The following is a 26,132-nucleotide window of genomic DNA, read 5'->3' as shown; positions in this document are numbered from 1 at the left end:
CCAGCATGGTGCAGTAGTCAGTGCAGCCGTTCCCAACCTCACATCCTTCAGGTGTTTTGGATTACAACTCCCAGCATTCCTGACCATTGACCATGCTGGCTGGGGATGATGGGGGTTGAAGTCGAACAACACCTGGAGGGCATCAGGTTGGGGGGGGGCAAGCCCAAGTGACTGACTAGAACCAAGAACACCTCAAGTCAACCACTTTCTCTCAACCTAACCTACCTCACCAGGTTGCTGTGAGGATAAAACGGGTGGAGAGAGAACCATGTGCCTTCTGGAAGGGATGGGATAAAGATGTAGTAATAATAATAATAATACCTTACATTATTTTTGAGACCCACTGAACATGGCCTCTCTGACGTGTGACTGGTGTCATCAAAGCTGCACGGTGGGCAGCCCCTGTTTGCATGTGAGCTTACAAGCATGCAACACACCTCACAGCTGCACACAGGAGTCCATGGATCAGCATCAGTATACTCCAGGGGTGAGCAACTTGTGGCTCTCCAGATGTGGTTGGACTTCAGTTCCCATTGTCCATCACCACTGGCTTTGCCGACTAGGGCTGATGGGAGTCTAACAACACTTGGAGGGGCCACAAGTTGCCCACCCCTGCGGGGCTCAGCACTCGGTCTTGTAAAGCACAACTTAATCAATAGGCCATAGCTAGACCTAAGGTTTATCCCAGGATCATCCCAGGTTCGTCCCTGCCTGAGCGCTGGATGCCCTGTGTGGCACTTAGATGAACAGGTTTGACCCCAGGACAATCCTGGGATAAACCTTAGGTCTAGCTACGGCCTCAGTCGGCTAAATACACCGAAAGGGAATGGTATTGAGAATCATTTTACTCAAGGAGGTTGTTTTTTAAGCCACGCTGTGCTAACTGCTAAAACAGCAGGAGCAGGTGTGCAATCAAAATTGTACCACTCCTATAATTACTGCGTTGAGTTTATGGGGATGCAAAGTCTGGGACGTGTTTACAGCAAGGGATATCCTGCGTGTGGACATCAAATCTGCCTTCTATGTTTGTTTATCCCAAGATTAGCACCCTTGGGGGTCCCACCTTCAGGGTCTGAAAGAAGCTTGCGGAAGTAATCTTTTAAGGCACTCCTGGAGCGATAGTGGGCAAACGCATTTCACAAGGATTCAGAGATGTGGGCCAGCCATGAAGGATTCCTTCCTGTACATCTGAGCACACTTTTTTTTTTTCACTGTGGAAAAATCAACTATCATTCACGGACTGGAGGTCAAAATCTGTGCCCAGGGCTGCCAGGTGACCTCCCAAAATGGGTGAAAATGGGTGTGATGGACCCAAATCAAGAAGAAATGGGTAATCCGTCGAGGGGTTTCAAATGATAAGCTACATGTCAAGTTCCTAGTTCAACAAATGGTCAATGTGGACCACTTGGCTACTTACAAAAACACTCCTCCTCCTTTAGGGGTCTTCAGTATATTTCTTTACACTGAACCTCGCATTCATTAGAGGCTCGAAACCTTTCCTGTGCCTCCTGTGCTGGAAGAGGACAAGCAGAAGGACCAGCACAGTTAAGGCGATCAGAGCTCCTCCAATGGTGGATCCAACCATAAGAGCCCAAGCGCGGGCCTCTTGAGCCGAATCTGGAAAGGCAGGAAAACAGAGTCAGTTACAACGTCGTGGTGAAGCTTCACGGCTAGAAATCAGCTCCGCGGGGGAAAAGGCACAGCAGGCAAAAGGAAATCCTGGGCAGCTAACACTTCCGGCAAAGGTGTTGCTTGGTGTTCATGCTTAACCCAAGGTTTGTGCCAGGCGCAGCAGCAGCACGTGGCATCCTTGGGCAGCTGCCATTGCCCACTGCTGTCGCAGGCCGTGGTGTCGTGGAGCCGGTGCTTGCAGGCTCGAAATGCTGGGTCGTTTTCATTAGCAGGGACTCTGACATCATCGGCCACCCCCTCGGGCTCTTCTATTCCCACTGAACTTAAACTGCACTCCTCACAGTAGCCAGGAGGAAATTAATTTTCCTGGCAGCAATGTACTGTCCCTTAGTGTAACGCAAAGAATTTCAGGGTGGCTTAGTCTGCAATGGGCAATCAATCAACAGTTTACAAAAAGACTTCTGTAAGGCTTTCCAAAAGACCTGCTCCTGACAGAGACGAAAAGTGCTGGAACTAGTTTATTGATAAGATACTGGCTGGGTTCCCACAACACGCAAAGCCATCCTCAGTGGTTGAGTGTGGGTTGTTGTTGTTGAACCATGGCTTATAGTTGTACCGCGGGTTATCATAAGAACATAAGAAGTGCCATGCTGGATCAGAGCAAGGGTCAATCTAGTCTGGGGAGGGGGGGACGGACGGACTACACTACTGCTTTAAAGCACTTTATAACAGTTTTGACAACCGTTGGGGCCCAGGAACCACTGCACATACAGGTTTCAAAGTGCTTTAAAGAGCTTTAAAAGCAGTAGTGTAGATCCCCTCCAGCACTCTGTTCACACAGTGGCCAATCAGCCGTTGGCCAGGGATGAACAAGCAGGATATGGTGCAACAGCTCAGATTCCCCAGCAACTGGTGCATAACAGGCTTACTGCCTCAAATACTGAAGATGGCACACAACCATCAGGGCTAGTAGCCATTGATAGCCTTCGCCTCCAGGAATTTATCCAACCCCCTTTTGAAGCCATCCAGATTGGTGGCCATCACCACATCCTGTGGCAGTGAGTTCCATAATTTAACTATGCACTCTGTGAAGAAGTACTTCCTTTTATTTGTCCTGGATCTCCCACCAATCAGCTTCATGGGATGACCCCGGGTTCTTGTATTATGAGAGAGGGAGAAAAATGTCTCCCTGTCCACGTTCTCCACACCATGCATCATTTTTTCCACCTGTATCATGTCTCCCCTTAGCCTCCTTTTTTCCAGGCTAAACAATCCCAGTTGATGTAACCTTCCCTTGTAGGCTCCAGCCCCTTAATCATTTTAGTTGCCCTTTTCTGCCCTTTTTCCAGCTCTATAATATCCTTTTTTAGGTGTGGTGACCAGAACTGCCATGTTGCCTTAATGCAGCACATCTTCCACAGGGTGGGTTGTTAACTATGCAGTACGGCTTATTTTTTTTTCTGACAAGCTACCTTGAGAACCCATGGTTTGTTGCTGGGTTGTTCAGGGTGGTTAATAAGCCACACTGCATGATTAACAAGCCTCCCTACAAACATCCTGGATTCAGACAACCCTCTAACTCACATTTCAACAACAACCCATGGTTCAACAACAACCCACACTCAACCATTGAATGTGGGTTAGCATGTTGTATGAACCCAGCCAGTATCACCCTGCTGCTGGGAGGAAACTCCTAGGAAAACTTAAGGTAATGGTCTTACACCGTTTGTCTCTTTCTTATACAATCTCAGGTCTCTTTCACCAAGATCCAACATGCTAACCACTAGCTTGTCCTTTGCCAGCTCACTGTTTTATTATTATCAGCTGATCCTAATAAATTGGGTATTATGCTATGTACTGCTGTTCTTCAGGGTATATATCTGTGCATTACACACACTTAAGCACCTATATAGATCAACAGAGCTGTCTGCATTTTGGGAGTGAAGCCGTGGAAACAGTCGTGATGAGTGCCTGCACTTCAAAATTGGCCATTTATCCTTGGATGCAAGTAAATTTTAGGTGTGAAGGCCCCAATCTGATTTGCGAATCAGTAAAAGCCAGTAAAAAAGGAAGAGACATAGAAAAGAAAAAGTCGTTGCTGAGCTACATCTTTAACATCTGTTGTTCAACACCTGACTTTCTTGGTCGTACCATGCTCCAGATGCCAGAGGGATGCTGCCAGCAGCTTACTCCACACTCCAATGCTGTGTTGTTGTCGTTGTTACTCTAATTGGCACTGTACTTCAGAAAACAACTGTAGGCGTTACCTGGCAGGTCAATGGCATAGTTGTAGCCAAGTTGCTCTGCGGTTAGAAACACCTCCTCGTTGGCAATGGGAGGGAAGAAGGGCACCATGTTGAACTTTCGGTTGTGGCCAATGGGCGCCAGCTCCTGAGGCCACGCACTGTCAGGTGGGCGAAATCGTTTCATCCATTCATCAAAAATAGCATCCGTAAAGGTGTGGAGGACCTGCAAATTCAATTCACAGGTATCTTCAGTTGCCGGCCCTTGCGCTAAATGCAAGAGGCAGTCCTAATGGCTGAGGAAGGGGGAGGTTACTGAGGCACAAAGCTGTGGCAGTAACTACAGCTTATTGCAAATAGCATCTAGAGCGATCCATTCAGGCTGATCTACTATGCCGGCTTACTGTTTGAGGGAAGAAAAAGAGTTGCTTTGGAGTTGAAAGAGAGCACAGATATACCGGCAGGATCTACACTACTGCTTCATAACAGCTTATAACGGTATTGACAACTGTTGGGGCCCAGGACACCCTCCATATACCATTTTCAGATCACTTTCAAAGTGTCATATCCTGTTTGGTGTACAGCTGGCCACAATGTATTTTGCCAAGCCCATTTTGGTTGGCAGAAGTGAGACTCCGTGTTCAATCAAGTATATAGCTATATATATGGCTGTGCTGGCTATTACTACCTGGGATGCTTTGAGACCGCAGAAAAGCACCGAGATGCAATATTAAAAGTCAATGGAACCATGGTCTATTTGCTTTGGTTTTAACTTGTCCCTTTAAGAAATTTTACACAGTGATTTGGAAATATACCGATATGATTACGTCTAGGTCTTCTAGAGTGCTAATTTTGAGATGCACATTATTTTTATAACCAGTATTTGTTACATCAAGGGTCCAGAGAATGAGAATTTCCCCTTTTTTTCTTTGGCTTATCAAGCAATTATTTTTTTTAAACTATTGTGGAGGAACCCACCGATGATTCCATCTTTTTAGGCACCGTTACAGAATTCTACTAAGATAAAACAGAGTTTTTTAAAAAATAAAACTCTACAAGCTGCAGGGATCCCTAAAGCAGCAGGGATCTAGCCACCAGAGGGAGCCGAAGTCCTCCTTTATGTCCCCAGAACAAGAAGATTTATTTTTGTGAATAAACAGCAAAGCTTTTAAGAATGTCCTTAAACTGAGCAGGTTTGTAAAATATTACTTCTTACCAAGCTACCCATGCAGAGAATACATAAGATGTACAATGGGATACTCTTGTCTTCAGAACAGAGTTGAGATCATTTTATCATAATGAAATTAATGAGTCAGATTTTGCTCTCTTTGTGAAATTAAAAAATCACATTACTCTCCATTCTGTGTATGATCTGAGCCCACTGTTGTTTTTACCTCTACAATTCACTTCCATTCTTTGTAAAGGTGGCTATTTGTGAATATAGCAGACTGTTTTATATAGAGTCATGCCATTGATCCATCAGCCTCACTACTGTTGCCCTCCAGATGTTTTGGACTACAACTCCCATAAGCCCCAGCCAACCTGTCCAATGGTCATCCAAAACATCTGGAAAGTACCAGGTTGCCTGTTTCTGTTGAATCTGAAGTCCAACATTTAACTTGGTATGTAATGTAACGTGTGTGCCCTCTGGAACACAGGCCATTCAAGGCAAAACTTTACTAGGGCGCCGTCTGTAAGTGGAGAAAGCCCTGCAGTGTCTGCAAATCTATGCTGCATCAGTTCTATGATGCAGCCGCAGATTCACAGCCACCATGGGGCTTTCCCACGAACCTGTGCTTTGAAAGAGTCGGGGACTTACCCTGATGTTTTCAGTGGGAGTGAGATCAGTACAGTTCTTCCACAGTCTGACATTGCTCCAGGGCCAATCCAGGGATGGTCCCTGGTGGAAGGCGACCGGCGATTGGTTGCCTTCCACCAGTAGCCTCCTTCGTGTTGGCATTACCCGACACCACCCCAGTTAGTAAAACCCTAGGGTTTGGGGGGAAGGCAGTGCCAACTCAGCTCCGTAAAGACAGGGCCCAGGTATCTTGGTTGTGTCAGCTCTCCAAAGCCTTCGCTAGGGCTTCTTCCCACCTCTGAGATGCATCTTTAATACCGGAGATGGCATACTGTAGTTAAGTGGTATAAGAACTCATACTCTGTATCCCATGTAGGGATCCTTCTACCACTTTATACCCCTCCCTAAACAACTTACAGGGAGTGGAGTATAAACTCACATTTTTTTATTTTTTTATTTATTATTAAATTTCTATACCACCCCATAGCTGAAGCTCTCTGGGTGGTTTACAAAGATTAAAAGACTGGACATTAAAAATCAATATACAACAATTTAAAAAATTAAAAACAGCTAACATTTAAAACAATTTTTAACTAGCCAAAGCTAGTTCTGGAGTCCGTTAAAACTCAACATATGCTGTTAAAAGCTGGGAGGAAAGAAAAGTCTTGACCTGGTGCCGAAAAGATAACAATGACAGCGCCAGTCAGGCCTCATCAGGGAGATTGTTCCACAATTGGGGGGCCACCACAGAAAAGGCCCTCTCCCTTGTTGCTATCCTCTGAGCTTCCCTTGGAGTAGGCACCCGGAGGAGGACCTTGGATGTTGAGCGTAGTGTACGGGTAGGTATCTATTGGATCTTAAGTTCAATACCTTTATGATGCAGGGTGCAATCTGAAACACACTTACCCAAGAATAAGCCTGATTGAACACAAGACAAGACATGGAATCAAGAGAAGACATGATTGCCATTTGCATTTATAAAATGGGGGCACCATTCCTATTGAGAAAAACTCTCATGAAGGTATATTTGGTTATAAGCCTTTAAGGCAGGAGTGGGCAACACATGGTCTGTGAGCTACATGCGGCACACCATGGCGATTTCTGCTCCTGTCCCCAGTCCCCGCTGTCTTTGCCTCTGCCACCATCAAAATCCCAGCGATGGCTCCCTTCGTGCATCCAGTTTCTTTGCAGAATGGAGCTCCCGAAAGCCCAGCAAATGGCTGTTTCATGGGCTGTTGGAAACCCGATTCTGCAGGGAAGCAAGTGCGTATGATTCTCATCCACTTTGTTTCCCAGCAGAATTGCTGGAATTTTGGCACCAACAACTCCGAGCAGTTGCAATTCTGGCAGGGAAGATGTTCTGGAGGGGGGAGGCAATGTGACTCTGGAGCGGGCAACGTGGCCCTCCAACTCCTGGATGCTGCCCACCCTTGCTTTAAGGAAACCAAAAGCAGAACAAGGACCTACCACAAAGATGGGATCATTAGCGGCAGAATGAGGAAGAGCACCGGTCCCGTTCAAGACAGAGTGGACCAAGTTATGGAGACTTGCGACTGGCATGTCCAAGGTTCCATCTGGTTTATCAAAACCTTCCAAAGCATTCCTGAGGCAGAGGACAAGCAAAGCAAAGCACAGCACAGCATTACTATCTAGCCACCTTCTGGCCTAGAAGAAACACCATTGCCAACCAAAGAGCCAAAGAACTAACCTGAAGCTAAAACTAGAATTCCGAAAGAAAGGAGGCTTGTCAAAATTCTGAAGAGAGAGACAGTTCTGAACATCTTCCATGGTCGGCAGCCGATCTCCAGCTTTGCTGAATGGGTTCCTCCGCAGAAGCCCTTCACTCGTCCCATTGCATAATGTAACCAGACGGTTGTAATCGTCCAAACTTGAGTTTGAAACAGAGAGACATGGAGCAGTTAGACCTTATTTTGTGCCACGTGTTGCTGGCATTGGTTTGGAACAGCCGTCCTTGACCTGATGCCCTCCACACATTTTGGACTTCAACTCCCATCAACCCCAGCCAGTATGACCAGTGGTTAGGAATGCTGGGAGTTGTGGCCCAAAAGTCTACAGGGTACAAAGTTGGGGAAGGCTGGTTGATAAATAGTAATAATAATAATAATAATAATAATAATAATAATAATAATAATTTCTTACCCACCTCTCCAATTAAAACAGCAAGTTTTAATTGGTTTAATTTGAAGATTAATGAACCAACACTTCAGTTTTGTTAATCATTGGGACAAATTTTGATCTCTCAAACTGTCAGATATTTGCTAATAATAAGTCTAGAGAGGCACAACGTTGGGTTCCTAACTAAGCATTTTCATTAAGTCACAAGCACACTAGCCCTTTTCAGGTGTTTGCCTGAACGCATGAAGGCTTAAAGTGGGTTAAGGAACAGGGCTTTTCATGCTGGCCCCAGCCCAACATCTCTAGGCACACTGGCTCCAATCCCCCTTCAGTTCAGACCTTGATATGTTGAACCAGCAAGGTCTGAAAGGTAGTTCTACTCTTGTTCGCTTGAACGTGAGTAGAACGCTCAGTGCTGCCCACCCATGATTTACAGCAGGTGAACACAACCTTTTCAGCCCCATGGGCCACATCAGGTGCCACACAACATTCTGTGACATCCACTCTCTCATGCACACATGCTACTCTCACACTCAGAGATGTCACTCACATACACACACACACACCCCTCACACACATGCATTCTCACACATTCCAACAGCAACAGATCTTTGTCTTGCAGCAACAGCGATACCCTATTTCTTCAATTCTAAGACACACTTTTTTTCCCATATAAGCATCTCTAAAAATGGGGTGCGTCTTAGAATCGTGGGTGTGTCTTAGAGTTTTTTTTTCCTGTTGGTGGTACTGAAATTACGTAGTGTGCATCTTACAATCGATGGCATCTTACAATCGAAGAAATACAGTAGTTCAGATTAGCAAAAAAGGGAGGGAATGTTCTAGGAATGGACTCTGTGGTTCCTGCCATAGAAGCCTAGTTCCTAGATCTTCCCCAGAGTATTCTAGGAAGGAGGCAGGAATGTTCAAGCACTCTAGAGATGTTCTAGGAATGAGGCTCCTATGGCAGGAATCATAGGGGTTCTTTAAACAAGCGATTTATAGGACTCTCGTGACTGGTCACTAAAAGAATTTTGCAGGCATTTTGACCATATCATGGGCCTCCTGCATGTCTCCTGCTCCTTTTCACAGTCATTCTGCTAAAAAATAAACCTTGGAAAAACCAATTGTTCTGAGATGTTTCGGGATTTCCTGCTGTGTGCTGTCAAAGATGCACTACAAAACACCCACTAGAGGGCACTGCCCCATTAATTTATATGAGCAGGGAAGTTTTAAATTGCAGATCACGTGGTCGCTGCTCTCCTCCCATTCAGCTCATTTCAAATATGGAAGAGAAGCAGGAAACAAAGCAACGATTTCTGTTTAATCTAAAGGGCTTCATGGAGTCTTTTCCTAGAGTGTTTTTCCAATTGTCTCCCTTTTTTCAGCAGCAACTTATGCTGGAGGTCTGGGGGCTGCCAGATAGGGTTTGGGGCATGCTATTTGTACCCCTGATTTAGGGGAACAACCCAACTTTAAGCCATGGTTTTTGATGCTGTCTTGTTTCCTAGACCATGATTAACCATATTCATGTAAAATCTAAATTTTAGCACTATATCTAAACCAAGTCTTGGTGGTAGCTTTTGTTTATCAAACTGGAAGTGATCTTAAACTTCCTTTAGTAGTTTAAGATTACTTCCAGTTTTTGAGGTTTTGATAAGAAACATTTATTTAAATGCAATAAATGAATTGTCCGATATAGAATGCTATTTAAATCCTGAAAATAAATAATTGATTTAACAGTTAAAAGACAAATGACTAATGAACTAAACATTATTGAATAACATAACCCTAGGAAAAAAATAGTTGAGAAGGTGGCTACACATTTCCAACAATTCCGTGTCCTCAGAATTTGTTACCTATTGCATACTGTCTCCCACTGTGAAAACCTTGAATTCCGACTTATTAGGTTTGGGTCATCTGGTCTTGATGCCCCAAGAAGCTGATCAGTGCACACGTCACACTCATTTCTGCCCGTAGCAAAATTCCAGTAAGGCAATGCAAAGGACTCATTGCCAATCATCCTCTAAATAACGTGGACATGTGGAGAGAGACGGGAAGAGAGATGACAATTCTTTTGTATTGTATTTTTTGGTTTACATTAACACAAAACAAAACAAAAACCCAACCCTTGCAAAACAATTCATTAAGAATCTATAGTTAAACCATAGTGCAGGGGTTCACACGTAATGACAACCCACGATTCAACAACAACCCATACTCTGGGTTGCTGTCATGTGTAAACCAGGGCATAATATTCCATGTAACAGCTCATTTGCCAACAGGCATGTGCCTAACGAAATATACATCTCATGTGCACAGGTGAGTGTTTTCACTAACCTGCAGATCTCTTTCCAGCAGTAGCAAATGATACCTATGCCAAGTAACAAAGGCAGGGCCTTGATGGGAGAAGTCTATTGCTGTGAAGGGGCGGCCTGGTCCTGTAGACAGAAGAGTGGAGCAACAATTGGAATGCAGAAAAGGCATCCTGATAGTTAGTCTAGATCTGTTGGGGGGTTAAAAAAACCTCCAGAGTCACCTTCCCTGTTCCCTTCCGTCCCCTTCTACTTTCCTTCTCTTCCCCTACCCTTTTGTCCTTTGTGGTTTTGATTTTTGTTTTGTAAGTCTGCAGGTGGTTGAAATAATGTTGTAGATGTAATGTTGCTACTGAGAAACAGTTATTGTGGAGGGAGGAGGAAAGGTAATTTTATGGGGGTGTGGATAGGCTGGAAATTTTGATTGGCTTTGTTTCGCTATATTAAAAAAAAGAACAAATAAAAACTTTAAATAAAGAAGGAGATTGTTTTCTCCATCATATAGAACAAGCATGGGGAACCTGTTATGCTAGATATGGCCTATGAGAGTTACCCATCCAGCCCACCAGGTTCTTTCCTAAGCTGTCCCTGCTCTCTCCAGGTAGGGGAAATGATTTATTTCTGATCAGCAGCTGATTTATCCACTGAGATTTTGTCTGCTTAAAATCGCTAATCTCTGCACAGCTGTTGATTCAAGAGAAGAGCTTTTCTCTGCATAGCACTAAGGGCTTGTCTACACCTGCCATTTATCCCGGGGTGGCCACGAGGCGGTCCCTGCACATCGCTGATTGGTCGCCATCAGCTGGAGGAGGGCTGGTTCGGGCACCAGGCGTCCTTCTCTTCCTCCCCCTCTGGCTGCCCCGTTCCTTTCCTTTCCTTCCCTTTTTAATTTTTTTTTATCTATAGATGTGATCCTTCACATCTATAGATAAAAATATTTTTTTAAAAAAATAAGGGGGGGAGAAGAACAGGACAGCTAGAGGGGGAAGAAGAGAGGGTCCCTCCCTCTGACCTCCCTTTCACTGCCCCATTTCTCTCCCACCCCCATTTTTTATTTCTTATCTATAGATGTGATCCTTCGCATCTATAGATTAAATAACAACAGTGTGTGTGTGTGTGTGTGTGTGTGTGTGTGTAAGAAACGGAGCAGCGAGAGGGAAGTCAGAGGGAAGAGAGCCGGTTCACGTCCCTGTCTTCCTCCCCCTCTCTCCCCCTCCCCATTTTTTTAATTATTTATTTTTATCTATAGATCCGAAGGATTGCATCTATAGATTAAAAAAATGGGGAGAAGGGGAGGAAGACAGGGACGTGAACCGGCTCTCCTCCCTCTGATCTCCCTCTCGCTGCCCCGTTCCTTCCACACACACCTTTTTTATCTATAGATGCAATCCTTTGCATCAATAGATAAAAAAACAGGGGGGGAAGGAACGGGGCAGCAAGAGGGAGGTCAGGGGGAGGAGAGATGGTTCGCATCCCTGTCTTCCTCCCCCTCTCACTGCTCCGGTCCTTCCCCCTCCCTGACGCTCAGCAGTAACTCCGCACTCGCGCCCCTTCTGGTGCAGATGCCAGGAAGGAGTGTGAGTGCGGGAGCCTGAGACCTCCTGGGGCCAATCCACTGCTGTCAAGACGGGGCCTTAGTTACTGGCAAACAGAGCTTTGAACTAAAATGTGCTTGTACTTTAGGCCTTGTCTCTTTTGCCCCAAGAGCGTCTCTGAAACAGAATTTGCCCTTGGGCTAAAAGAGGTTCAATACCCGCATTCTAAATAAACTGCACCCACTGTGCTGGGAATGTTCTATTTACTACGTTACCTACAGTCTTTTTTCTCACTGTAAAAGCCCATTGATCATCCTTCAGTGTGCGTTTCACCCTTTTTATATCCCAGCCCTCCATAATGGGAAGCACCAACCTAATAAAGTGTCTCTGACGGAGTAATAATGAAGCCACACATAGTAGTCATAAATGCTGCAGTTTGTGACTTGCGGGTCGTTTCCCTTGGGACCGAGCAGGCTCATCCAGTGCTGGGTTGCAATCATATAGTCTGGGTGAACCGTTGACTTTGCACGGATTAGCGCATCTAAGAACTGTTCCCGCTCATCTTCGGTCAAAGCGTGAATGTTCTTCCGGATGACTGGAGGCTTCTTTTCATCACAGTTGGGCCCCACCCAGCCAAATTTGCAGTCCCCACAGTTGTAGCCGGCAAAGTTTCCTGTATTAAAAGAGAACATCATTTACGCCAGTGGTCTTCAACTGGCGGGTCACGACCCAAAAATGGGTTGCAAGATCAGTCTAGATGGGTTGCATCAAAGCTGTTGCCGCCATGTTGGGCATGGGGAAATGTTGGCCATGGGTCCCAAGTTGCAGGTTGGGAGTCTGAGGTGGGTCTTGGGTCTGGACCAGTTTAATAATAATAACAACAACAATTCTTACCTGCCTCTCCCTCTGGAGCGAGGCAGGGAACATTAAATACAAAAATACCATAAAATGCATAAAACTGATTAAAACACATATAAAACTGATGCAATATTAATAACCGGACATCTTAAAATTCATCTGGGTCAATCTTTATGGCTTTCTTAAACTTGGAAAGACTATTAAGTTGACAAATCTCTCCTGGCAGGCCATTCCAGAGTCTGGGAATGGCAGAAGAGAAGGTCCTCTGGATAACAGTTGCCAGCCTAGTTTTGGCTGACTGGAGTAAATTCTTCCTAGAAGACCTGAGTGTGTGGGGAGGATTGTATGGGGGAAGGTGGTAACCTGGACCCAAACTATGTACAGCTTTAAACGTAATAACCAACACTTTATGCTTCGACCACTGGTTTATGCCACGGTGTAGATATAAATAGGTAGACAAATAGGTCACAGAAATAGATACTATACCAGGGGTATTGAAACTTTTTTAGACCGAGGGCTGAGTTCAATTTTGGAAAAGGTCTCAGGGTGGCATTCCAGCAGAGGGCAGGGCAAAACGGGCAGGGCCAAAATACCAGCCTATTTTATCTTAAAGTTCCTACTGCCAGATAGCTAAGCCTTAGGACAGATGTTTTAATCTTTCATAATGAGAGTGTGAAAGGGGAACCCACAAATGCTGAGACGCCACCAAACAATGGGTGGTTGGTGGAAAGGGGGTGAAGCTAGAGAAGGGCCATGTGGGAATCCCCAGAGGGATGGATTGGGACACCAGGTGGGCTGGATTCTGCATCCCTGTGTTATACAAACGGGTGTGATTAGGAGGAGGAGGAGAAGTGCTCATAACCTCCTGCTGTGTCAAGGACCCGAGCACGTGTCCATCTTGTTACAGCTATTCAGCTTGCTTGAACAGGGGCAGGAAGTGCCAATTTAAAAGCACAAACCTCAGCTTGGGAAGTAGGCAGGCCTGCCAGTCGGAGGGTGATACCTTTTGTTCTCCTGTTTTCATCTGAGTGAATTTTCCTGCCAGTTAACGGAAAGTTGAATCCATGTGTCTATGAAATGCATGGAGGGAGAAAGGTCACACGGCCCCTGGCCCCACCCCAGGAGCTCTGCTCTGCCTTCTGGTGTCTGTGCATTTGGTGTGACAGCTAGGCAGCTGCCTAGGGCACAGACCTCAGAGGGGCGCAGTACTGACCTTTAAGGGTCACCGTTTTATACAAATTAGCTGTTTTAAGAAAAAACATAATAAAAGAAAAATATAATAGTTCAGAAACTCTTCTTGAACAGCTGAATCGAATTTGGCAATTTTTTTTGGGGGGGTGCAAGTAGCTCACCTTGCCTAGGGTGCAAAATAGATTGGCACCAGCCCTGCCTATAAACATAGTGCTGTGTTCACAGAAGTTCACCAAGCACAGGTTCGCAAATCCCACCAAAACCACGTGTCGGTTCACCAATCACAAAGCAATTTTCAAATAGGACTAGACAGTGCTTCGAAGAGAGGGCTGTCCATTTAAAAAGAGGACACCTGGCCACCCTACAAAGTCTTTAAAAGGGATTAGAGCAATTCATAGAGGACAAGGTTATCAATGGCTATATGATGGTTATGTATTATCTCCAATACCAGGGGCAGTAGCTTGGGAACATGAGTGGGAGGGTTCTACTGCATGTGCTTTCTGTACCCACATGCTTCCCATATGCATCTGGAGGGGATCTACACTAGTCAAGTTAGAACGTGTCTTACCATTTTTAAGTGTGCGTTTGGTAGTATTTCGCCACATGATGTATAGTTTGTGATGTTTTATTGTTGTCTGTTCCCGATTTTTATTTTGTACTTCTCTGAAATAAGTTGTTCTGTTTGGTATGATGTGGCCGATTTCATCGTATTAAATGGGTTTCCTGTAGTTCTTAATTAGCCAATCGCATTCCTGGGGGGCATGTTTATGTAATTGCCGCACCCAAAGTTGGAGCCATTTTTTTCTTTCAAGCCTCTTTTTTGCAGACACTTCCAGTTTCACTTTTGGGAGGCTGCTTGCTGGATTGTTTGTAGGCGGAGGATTGTCTCAGAGAGAAGAGGAAGTGGGAGGGGAAATTGGCAGACGGGGATAGAACAAACGGATTTCTTTTCTTAGTGTGGCCAAAAGGAATGCATTCCCACGGAAAGAGAAAAGTAAGTAAACGTTTTAAAAACTGCTACATTTTAAATCGTTCAAAAACAAAATGTTCAATGACTGTAAAAACAATGTTTCATATACAAGTGTAGAGGTGTCACTGGTTGGCCACTGGGCAAAAAGACTGTGGGACTAGGTAGCCCTTGGGTCTGATCCCTCTCAGGGTTCTTCTTATGTTTTTATGATATGTAATCTAGTCAAGCTTTTCTTAGGTGAATCTTTTGAGCTCCTCATATAACACAGAGCCAGCTATATTAAATACACACCTAAGAGTAATATAAGAGTCAGATGAAATGATATACTATTGCAGGCCTGGCTTGCCTTTCCATAGTTCTGAACTGCCTCTGACACTGCCCTGATGAGTCCACAAGATCTTCCTTCAGAAGAAATAGCACTCTGAGCAAATATTGGCTCGCTCCTCTCAGCATACAAGGGAAACATACCACATTCACAAAAGATGCATTATAGACTAAGCTGTCCAAGAGCAATAATGGCTGATAATTGCTTGTAATTGCATTCATGACCTCTACCCTAAATCAGTAGACTCACTGCAACGCATTCTAACAATAATCCCTTACAAGAAGTATTAACAGGAAAACACAGGAATAGGTCAGACTTTCATATTTAATTACATCGGATTTATAGTACCAAAGTTGTAAGTAGAGCAGTGTCCGCAACACATAGTACCATGGTTCAAACATTCTACTCGGCTGCTGCTTCTTAGCCTGCAATTGATTGCAAAGGCTAGGATGGAAGACATACATAATAACCCTGCCCTGGATTGGGCCTGCACAGCTTATGACTCACCAAACTCAAGGCAGCCCACCAGTTAGGTAGTGGTGCCTTCCTGGTGTTTTGCAACCTCCCAGGTTTTGCAATCCCAGGGAAGAAACAAAAAACAGAATGTTAGTGGGCCGCTAGGGCCAGCCCAAGACATTTTGCAACCCGAGGCAAAGGCCGAGATGATGGTGTGTGTCGTAGTGAGCCTGATCGATTTTTTTCAAAAAGCAGTTGTTTTAACAAGCATGAGTTCTTTTCACTCTCTAGCCTGAATACAATTGCATTTATTATTATTATTATTATTATTATTATTATTATTATTATTATTAGTCATTGTTATTAATTGCATTTATATCCTGCCTTTTCTCCACGAAGGAACCCAAGGAGGCATACATAATCCTCCTTCTCTCCATTTTGGGCTGAGAGTCTATAAGTGGCCCAAAATTACCCAATGAGTTTCCATGGCCAAGTGGGGACTAGAACCTGGATCTCCCAACTCCCAGTCCAACACTCTAGCCACAACACCACACTGGCTCTCAAACCAAGACTGGATTGATTTGTGACACATCTGTCAAATCGAGAAGGAAGTGCTGTCACTCTTTCTCAATTTAAGAAATTTGCCACAAATCAATCCAGTCTTGGCTGTCGAGCCACTGATTCTACCTCCCCCCACTGCAAATCTATTCCCCTCACTGAATGTCACAATGTCTTTTTATTACAGCCGGGAAGGATATTGAGTTATATAGGAAAGAGTATCCCACAATGAAAAAAATGAAATTCGAGACAGGAAGTTTGGCTTGATGAGGTCCCCAAGGCCCTAACCGTTTAGAAACCTGAAACCTTCATGGTCTAAAGTATCTAGTTGCCATCTGACACCATTCTTTGACGTTTACTATATATTAAGTGTACTTTCAGTCAGGGCCAGCTTCAGATTTTTGGGGTGTCCTTGAACAAGACACCCTCACTAGACCACCCCCCTCAAAATATGACCTGTCTAGTTGGCTCCACTTCTCCCATGGCATGGAACCAATTGAGAGTGGGTGGAGGAGGCAGCCATTCCTCTACTTCCTTGCTGCTGCTGTTTCTTCACCTAAATGCCCTCTGCCATGGTGAAAGAAAACGCAAGTGAGCAGTGATGCCTAATGGGCGGTCTAGACATGTAATAAATAAATAATAAAAGTGAGGAGAAGGATCCTCAGCTTGTACAAGTTCTGCCACAGTACTGGGAGTGAGGAGATGGCAGCTGTGGTTGCTGTCCTACCATCTCACTGCTCCTCACCTAAAAACATAAGAAGAGCCATCCTGGATCAGACAAGGGGTCCATCTAGTCCAGCACTGTTCATGCAGTGGCCAACCAGCCATCAGTCAGGGACAAGCAAAGCAGGACACAATGCAACAGCACCCTCCCACCCATGTTCCCCAGCAATTCATGTATATTGGCTTACTGCCTCTGATACTGGAGGTAGCATGTAGCCATCAGGGCTAGTAGCCATTGATAGCCTTCTCCAGGAATTTATCCAACCCCCTTTTAAAGCCATCCAAATTGATGGCCATCATTACATTTTCTGGTAGTGAATTCCATAGTTGAACTATGTGTTGCGTGAAGAAGTACTTCCTTTTATCTGTCCGATAAAAGGACACTTCTTTGCATACTGTCTGCTGTGGCAAGGGAGCAGCAAGGAGGTCCAGCAGTCAGTGGTGGACCACTGTTGACACTTGAGCCTTGCTAGATGCCCAGTCATGCCAACCATTTGATTCCGGGTCTGCCCTCAATGTTAGCCAATGGTGCCATTTCAAATTTGCACCTAGGGGGTGCCAGATTGAAATTTGGAGGTATGCGGTGTGCTTATTTATTTATTTATTTATTTATTTATTGCATTTCTATACCACCCAATAGCCAAAGTTCTCTGGGCGGTTTACAAAATTAAGACAATTCAAGTATAAAACAACAGTATAAAACCATAATTTAAAATACAATATAAAAGCTCAACCAGATAAAAACAGCAGCAATGCAAAAATACAAATTTAAAATACAAATTTAAAACACCAAGTTAAAATTAATTTATAGACTGTTAAAATACTGAGAAAATAAAATATTTCCCCCAAATGCAGCCGGAGATAAGGCAGCCACAGGGTCTGCCCGTTCCCTTCTGGGTACCGGCATTCCCCCTCCCTCCTGCAGGACTCTAGGAGTGGCACACAGCCAATGGTGGAGAGGGATGGAGGATAGGGAGACGTTTTTCTCCCTCTCTCAAAACACTAGAGCCTGGGGTCATCCCATGAAGCTGATTGGTGGGAGATCCAGGACAAATAAAAGGAAGTACCACAAGATGTAGTGATGGCCACCAATTTGGATGGCTTTAAAAGGGGGTTGGATAAATTCCTGGAGGCAAAGGCTATCAATGGCTACTAGTCCTGATGGTTGTGTGCTGTCTCCAGTATTCGAGGCAGTAAGCCTGTGTGCACCAGTTGCTGGGGAACATAGGTGGGAGGGTGCTGTTGCACCATGCCCTGCTTGTTCCTCCCTGGCCGACGGCTGGTTGGCCACTGTGTGAACAGAGTGCTGGACTAGATGGACCCTTGGCCTGATCCAGCATCAGGGCACTTCTTCTGTTCTTATATACCAGGTAGGAAACAACACAAGTGCTTCACCTCTCGCTGCCAGCACAATGTGGTTATATTGTCAGGCCTAGACTGGGGAGACCAGAGTTCAAATCCCCATTCAGCCATGAAGCTGACTGGGTGACCTTGAGCTGGTCTAAATCTAAGGATAAAATAGGGGGAACCGTGTACACTCTCTTGACGTCCCAGAAGAAAGGTGGGATAGAAATGTAATAAATAAATAAATAAATAAAGCTTGTATCTCTGGGTTGTAACTTGGCAATCAAATTTACATTATTTGGAAAACTTTCTTTTCCCTCCCCTCTGGGCACAGCAGCCACCTGAACACATCTAACCTGAAACACATAAACCCTTTGAAATGCAATGTATCAGTCAGCTGAAAACTTTCATTCAAGTTGCTGCATTCGCGGTTCTTACACGAGGTCATATAACGGCGCTTTTGTGCTCCAGTAGATATAACAGAATTTTGGCAAAGTCAGAAAGTGTCGCTTTTAGCATAACAGAGTAAAGCCTCCCCACCTCTCGCCCCGGGACACACGTACATCGAGATTATCAGAAAAAGAGACATCGGATGGTTTAAGTATGAGACAAACAAACGTATTCCAGAGAACACACACACGCATATGGATTTTAAGAGGAAAAGAGACCTTGGAAATTTCTAAAATGATGCTATACTGTGTCTAATAGCCATAAGAAAACTAGTAGCTAGCTCTAACTCTTCCTCCAAAATAATATCTTTCAAACACCCAAGAAGTGTAGCTTCAGGAATTATGGGAATAGCATAGCCAGAATTGCTTGTTAGTATTATTATTATTTTCATTTTAATGCTGCTTTGTTACAATTTGGTAGTGGTTTTAATGCCCCATTACCGATACTGGCTGACCGTCCCTTTGTTAATCTGACAGCTGGGTAACATATTCCAAGGTGATCAACAGGAGCTAAAAATCTCTCCCCAGCTTTTTGGATGACGATACCCATCAGTGCTTGGAGAAGTCGATAACTCTCTAGCTGAGGAAAAAAGAGCAGAGCAGCAGTTGGATCTGGGGTAGGATCTACACTACTGCTTTATAACGGTATTGAAGTGCACTGTTGTGTCCCATGATACATTCCATATATCATTTTTGAAGTGCTATATCCTGCTTGGTGTGGATCTGGCCTAATTTTCAGTTAATATTTAGAAAGCTTTAGAAAAAAACAGCAGAGGGTTAGATCCAGACTTAGAGTAGATCCATTGAAATTAATTGCTCTTAGGCTAGGCATAACTAACCTACATCCTATGGATTTCACTGGATGTACTAGAAGTATGTCTGGAACAAACCCAGAGAGTTTTGGAGCTGAAAGTGAAGCACCTTGTTGTGTAATAGGAGTGTTCTCTGGAGTTTGTCTTCTGCTGTAGTAGCGCCAATTTGCTTCCAATATACTCTGCTTTCATGATTGCGAATCAAACAAATATTACAAAGACGCCATACATTTCTAATGCTCTCTTACCCAAAGGAAACTAAAGCCTGTAGCTTGTCCCCTAGGACTTTTCACCTCTCAAGAAAGTGGGGTGCAAACATTGGGTTGATTCCATACAGAGTCATACTTCAAGTAAACTCCATGAAAGGAATGGGACAAGTTAAACCACGAAAAATTTAAGTCCTGTTTACTTCAATAGGTCTACTCTAAGCATGACGAAGTCTGGATCCAACCCATTGTGTTTTACATTCCTACACCTGCCTACTCAAAAACAAGTCCTATTGAGATGCTCCTTGCAATTTCCACATTAAAAATATGCATTTGGGGCCACTTCTATTAATTCATTCACTCCCAAATCATTAACTGCCTGGCAAGAAGGAGAACTGGGTTACAATCACATGCACACTTTCCTCGCCGTAAGCCCCAATTTTTAATGTGGAAATTGCCTAAAAGGAGCATCTGGCAAAGCTCTGGAAGGCTTCCCTGCTGTTAATCTACCTAGTCTCAGGTCTGAACACGTTACAAAGTGCACCTGCAGCTGTTTTCTTGCTACTTCCTTACTGGCATTTTCAGAACATGAACAGAAAAAAGTAACAGTAGAAACACTCATTAATACACAACAGGGATTATAATAAGGGGTGTATGTGGGTAGAGTTCAATGAACATGCAAGTTTGGATATACATGCAAAGCAGATGGAATCTAGTGGAATCGTAGATTCTTTTGAGTATATTCTAGAATCTTCCAGAAGCATGATTAGAGAGCCCCCTCAGCCGCCCTCTTCCTCTCACCTGTGCACTGGCAACTCCTGTTGAAGAACTTCAGTGGCCATCTTTCCCGATCGTCCACGTTGCGGAGCGTGTAGGGTCCACCCCAAGGCTTGGTGTCCACTTGCACCTCCTTACAGACCCCTCGAGCTTGCTGCGAACCACACACGTTGTCAGGATTAGTCCCCAAAGCCGGGCAGCATTGTTTGGACTGCAGCCTCTCCACAGTCATACACGCTCGTGGGAACTGGGCCTCGGCTCCCTGAGGCCCGAAAAGGCTGAGGTAACCTAAGAGAGGCCAGCAAACCAGCCTCCCCCATCGCAGCAGGAAGCCCATTGGTGTCGAGCTCCAGAGCTTCACTCACCCTGGGAACTTCTCGGTCTTTGTAATAATGATGAAGTCGATTTGATTAGCAGTCTTTCTGGGCTGAACAAGCGAGCCAGATTATACCTGACCAAATGAGGTCTTTTCCCTCTTTGCTGCTTACTAAATTAGGCTTTGGGGTGCTGGCTTAATCCTGAGCTCTAAATTCCTTGAATGTGGTTAAAAGGCAGACAGTTTAGGTCTTTGTTGTTTGCCAAAAGGCCATAGCTTGAGGGGGGGTCTTTGGGGGGTTAGCATGCCCTAATTAGAAGGATTAGCCTTTTACAAACCCTTGTGTTGAGCACATGACATCAAGGGCAAAAAGGGGCCTATGCAGGGGATGGATTGGAGGAGAGAAGACTGGAGGCCCTTGGCTCTGGATCAGGCAGAAAAAATGTCTTTGATTTACTTCTCTCTCTCTCTCCCTCCCCCCCCCCTCGTGTTTTCAAAACCACTGGCATCACAGTTCATGCTGCGTGTTGCAAAGATGCATGTTTCTTTCTAACATTATTAGCTTATATTATATTGTATTGTATTCTTTGAAACAGCAATTCACTCTAAACGTCACCATTTTCTTCATGCAGTCATCCGAGCATCCCATCCTAACCACTTCTTTCCCGGCCCCACAAGTCCAAGGTTCAGGTTACGAGAGGGATCCAAGACGAGCGTTACAGCAAAGTCAGCCTTGGCCTTCTTGCCAGCTTTCGGCTTTCCTTCCTCCTCATTTTGGAACAGTCTGCCCTTACATGTTGGCATCTCCACCGCCCCGAGAAGATTACATGCCTGTTGAGATTTGTTCAATCTTGCCCCTGCCAATTTGCGTAAATTAAGTATGCATCTCCTAAAATAATATAACAACATTACAAATGCAATTATTCCACTAGAAATTGGCCTCAAGCAAATCCATCTGAAGGAAGGTAGGCAAGTAGACTGCCAGCATATTGAAGCCAGACTTTTAAAGGGGGCAGATCTAGACAGCGTCCTGAAGGTGCTTGCGTGCGCCTCCAGTGCGCCCCAAAACTGATTGCGTAGGTCTTGCCCTACCTGGCCAGAAGAGACGGAGGAGGAGGCAGCAGCATCGGCCCCACATCGCCCCTCGCAGGGACGGGGTGAAAAGTTTCCGGCCTCGGCGGCTTCACTGGGGAATCCGGCCACCGCCACCACCGTCGCCCACCTCCCCGCCAGCCTCCTGCTGTCGTCGAAAGAGCCACCCAGGTTGGAGAGCTCGGCGGAAGAAGGCAGGGCGGCAGCTTTTCGCCCCGTCCCCGCGAGGGGCGATGCGGGGCCATCGCTGCTGCCTCCTCCTCCGTCTCTTCTGGCCAGGTAGGGCAAGACCTACACAATCAGTTTCGGGGCGCACTGGAGGCACACGCAAGCGCCTTCAGGACTCTGTCTAGATCCACCCTAGGATATCAAATATGTCTGTACTATTGAACTTATTATTCATATAGCTTTGTTTCCCTCCTCCAAGAGTGCAGAACCTCAGCCCCGGGGTCCTAATCTGGCCCTCGGCTTCTCCAGATTGCCACATCCTGCCTCCTCAAGTACCACTCATTTGATGGTTTCCCAACATTGGTGCAGGTTTTCTCCTTCATTCTGAAAGGCTGAAATGCCTCTCCTGAGGCTTAGTTAGAGCTTTAAACTATAATATGCTGGTAGTTTGGGCAGTTTGGCCCCACGGCTTTTATCTTCAGCTTTTGCCCACCACTGGAATATGGCCGCAACAGCTTCTCCAAAATGGAATTTGGCCCTTGGACTGAAAGAAGTTCAACACTCCTGCTCTACACTTTCCTGAGGGCTCAAAGCGCTATCTTCCATTGACCTGGGGCATGTCTAGACCTAGGGAGGGGAGGGGAGGGGGAGGATCTCGCAATATGGTGATCGCGCGATCCTCCCCCTCAGTCCACACGCAGCACACAATGTCCCAGGAGGAAGTGGAAGTTGCGCCCGCCATTTTGGTTTTTTTAATTATTGAAAATGAGCATACAAGCGCTCCAGCAGTACAGGTAGGGATTTTACCCTCCCCCCCCAAAAAAAAGCTCCTGCTCTCCCACTCCTGATGGGCACAGAACTCCTGAGGAGCTCCATGTCCCATGCCTGGTTCCCAGCTCCTCACGTTTACTCGCAAGGAGCCGGGACAAAACCAGGATGGTTGCCCATACGTCTTGGGACGATCCTGAGACCACGGGAAAAGTCGGGATTAAAGCCGTCCCGCTTATTCCAGGGAAAGGGAGGGCAACCAGGATGATCAGGGGTCTAGAAACAAAGCCCTATGAAGAGAGACTGAAAGAACTGGGCATGTTTAGCCTGGAGAACAGAAGATTGAGGGGAGACATGATAGCACTCTTCAAATACTTAAAAGGTTGTCACACAGAGGAGGGCCAGGATCTCTTCTCGATCCTCTCAGAGTGCAGGACACGGAATAATGGGCTCAAGTTAAAGGGAACCAGATTCCAGCTGGACATCAGGAAAAACTTCCTGACTGTTAGAGCAGTACGACAATGGAATCAGTTACCTAGGGAGGTTGTGGGCTCTCCCACACTAGAGGCCTTCAAGAGGCAGCTGGACAACCATCTGTCAGGGATGCTTTAGGGTGGATTCCTGCATTGAGCAGGGGGTTGGACTCGATGGCCTTGTAGGTCTCTTCCAACTCTGCTATTCTATGATTCTATGATCATCCCTGCTTGCCCCCAGGATCCCCTGTGCATCATGTGGATGCACAGGGATGATCCCGGGGCAATCGTCAGGATGAGCCCTCATCTAGACATGCCCCTGGTTTGCACAACATGATCATCACCCATGGTGCATTCTCATGACGTCTTATCCTGTCTTATCATGATGTCCGAACCAGGCAGGGCAACTTCATCAGGGTGTGTCGGGACCAGTTTAGAGAGTCATCCAGCAAGAGTGCCAAGAACCCCTGCCATTCCTTGCAATCCCGATAGTGCCGCTGCCGCTATCCAATCTCATCCCTTGTCAGTGCCTGCCTCTCCATGCTCCTCAATATCAAGAAGAAAGGACACTGGAAAGGTCCCAAATGTGTCTTGTGAAGATGCAAAAGTCTGCTACTATGAAATTTGTGTAGTTTTCCACTCAACTTTACTGCTCCACCATGACATTTCTGTAGTTTAGCAATCTGTTTCATTGCTCTGCCATGGAACTTGCATAATTTCCCCAACAGCTTTAGTGCTCTGCCTAAAAATGTGCAATATACTGTATTTACTGATCCCTCTCATTGCTCTGAATTGAATTTTAGTATGTTTACTGATCCACCCCACTGCTTCGCAACTCATATGTATACCTGACAGGTAACACCAGAGACCAGTGGAGGGAAGCAACAAGCATGAAGGGGTGCGGGAGCCATGAGCAGCTGGCAGCTGCAGGAGAAGGATCTTTCTGGGTGGATGTGCTTACTTGGGGTAAGGTGAAGCAGCCTCTTTTTTAAAAAGTGTTTGCTAACAAGGGAGGAGCAGAAGGGGAGGATGAAATTGACAAGGACATTGACAAGAGGGGGGTATTGCCTGGCTAAATAGCGGACAGGCTCTCTTGCGTTCTTGCACAAGACCCTGAAAAAATAAATAAATAGCAAACACGTAACCATTCACAAGGTCTCAGAAAATTTTTATTTTTATTTATTTATTTATTTATTTATTACATTTCTATACCGCCCAATAGCCGAAGCTCTCTGGGCGGTTCACAAAAATTAAAACCATCATAAAACAACCAACAGGTTAAAAGCACAATTACAAAATACAGTATAAAAAGTACAACCAGGATAAAACCACGCAGCAAAATTGATATAAGATTAAAATACAGAGTTAGAACAGTAAAAATTTAATTTAAGTTAAAATTAAGTGTTAAAATACTGTGAGAATAAAAAGGTCTTCAGCTGGCAACAAAAGGAGTACAGTGTAGATGCCAGGCAGACCTCTCTGGGGAGCTCATTCCACAACCGGGGTGCCACAGCGGAGAAAGCCCTCCTCCTGGTTGCCACCTGCCTCACTTCCTTTGGCAGGGGCTCATGGAGAAGGGCCCCTGTAGATGATCTTAAGGTCTGGGCAGGTACATATGGGAGGAGGCGTTCCTTTAAATAACCTGGCCCCAAACCGTTTAGGGCTTTAAATGTCAATATCAGCACTTTGAATCGGGCCCGGACCTGGACTGGCAGCCAATGAAGTTGTAAAAGGACTGGCATAATGTGATATCGCCGGCCAGTCCCTGTTAGTAAACAGGCTGCCCTGTTTTGTACCAGCTGAAGCTTCCGGACCGTTTTCAAAGGCAGCCCCACGTATAACGCATTGCAGTAATCCAAATGAGAGGTTATCAGAGCATGGATAACTGTAGCTAGGCTATCTCTGTCCAGATAAGGGTGTAGTTGGTATATCAACCTAAGCTGATAAAAGGTGCTCTTTGCCACTGAGTTCACCTGTGCCTCAAGTGACAGTTCTGGATCCAAGAGCACCCTCAAACTACGGACCCGATCCCTTAGAGAGAGTGCAACCCCGTCCAGGACAGGGCAAACATCACCTCGCCGGACAGATGAACCACCCGCTAACAGTACCTCCGTCTTGTCTAGATTAAGTCTCAGTTTGTTAGCCCTCATCCAGTCCATTACTGTGCCCAGGCACTGGTTCAGAACAGTCACTGCCTCACCTGGGTTTGATGAAAAGGAAAGGTAGAGCTGGGTATCATCCACATATTGATGACTCCTCAGTCCATATCTCCGGATAACCTCCCCCAGCAGCTTCATGTATATGTTAAACAGCATAGGGGGAAAGATAGAGCCCTGTGGAATCCCATGGCTTAGGAGCCATGGCACAGAGCAATAATTCCCCAGCACCACCTTCTGGAATCGGCCATCCAAGTAGGAGTGGAACCACTGCAATGCAGTACCTCCAACTCCCAGCTCAGACAACCTATCCAGAAGGATACCATGGTCGATGGTATTGAAGGCCGCTGAGAGGTCCAGGAGAACCAACAGGGTTGCACTCCCCCTGTCTCTCTCCTGGCAGAGGTCATCCCACAGGGCGACCAAGGCAGTTTCAGTTCCAAAACCAGGCCTGAAACCCGATTGAAATGGATCTAGATAATCCGTTTCATTCAAGTTGTCCTGCAACCACCTGCTCAAGCACCTTGCCCAGGAAAGGGATATTAGCCACCGGCCTGTAGTTGTTAACATCCTCCGGGTCCAGATTAGGCTTCTTCAGGAGTGGTCTAATTACCGCCTCTTTTAAAGAGGCCAGCACCACTCCCTCTCTCAAGGAGGCATTTACAACCTCCTGGACCCAGCCGGCGATCCCCTCCTTATTTGATGTAATGAGCCATGAAGGGCAAGAGTCAAGCACACAGGTGGTCGACCGGACTTGGCCAAGCACCTTGTCCACATCCTCAGGCCTCAATAACTGAAACTCATCCAATAAAACTGAACTGGACAGCGCTCTGA

General features: G+C 45.6%; 1 protein-coding gene across 1 annotated transcript; it reads right to left on the bottom strand.

The window, feature by feature from the left end:
- Window positions 1-1,371: 1,371 nt before the first annotated feature.
- DCT (dopachrome tautomerase) lies at window positions 1,372-20,779 on the bottom strand. Its single transcript, XM_063127445.1, has 8 exons — window positions 20,350-20,779; window positions 12,030-12,329; window positions 10,147-10,247; window positions 9,666-9,832; window positions 7,382-7,561; window positions 7,141-7,276; window positions 3,900-4,101; window positions 1,372-1,617 (listed from the first exon to the last, which is right to left on the bottom strand). The coding sequence occupies exons 1-8, from the start codon at window positions 20,660-20,662 to the stop codon at window positions 1,436-1,438; spliced, it is 1,581 nt and encodes a 526-aa protein (XP_062983515.1). The 5' UTR covers window positions 20,663-20,779; the 3' UTR covers window positions 1,372-1,435.
- Window positions 20,780-26,132: the final 5,353 nt, after the last annotated feature.

This window comes from Elgaria multicarinata, chromosome 5 (assembly GCF_023053635.1).
Source record: "Elgaria multicarinata webbii isolate HBS135686 ecotype San Diego chromosome 5, rElgMul1.1.pri, whole genome shotgun sequence".
NCBI classification, from domain to species: domain Eukaryota; kingdom Metazoa; phylum Chordata; class Lepidosauria; order Squamata; family Anguidae; genus Elgaria; species Elgaria multicarinata.
Note: the sequence above shows the minus strand (reverse complement) of the source record. Positions and strands in the feature narration are given on the sequence as shown.

Bases quoted from the DNA above. Each gene is read 5' to 3' on its own strand.
- DCT (XM_063127445.1), bottom strand. From the start codon at position 20,662: ATGGGCTTCCTGCTGCGATGGGGGAGGCTGGTTTGCTGGCCTCTCTTA. The intron at 10,248-12,029 runs GTTGGTGCTTCC...TTCTGTCTACAG, and splicing joins CGTCAGAGACACTTTATTAG to GACCAGGCCGCCCCTTCACA. The intron at 4,102-7,140 runs GTAGGTCCTTGT...TTGAATTTGCAG, and splicing joins CTAATGATCCCATCTTTGTG to GTCCTCCACACCTTTACGGA.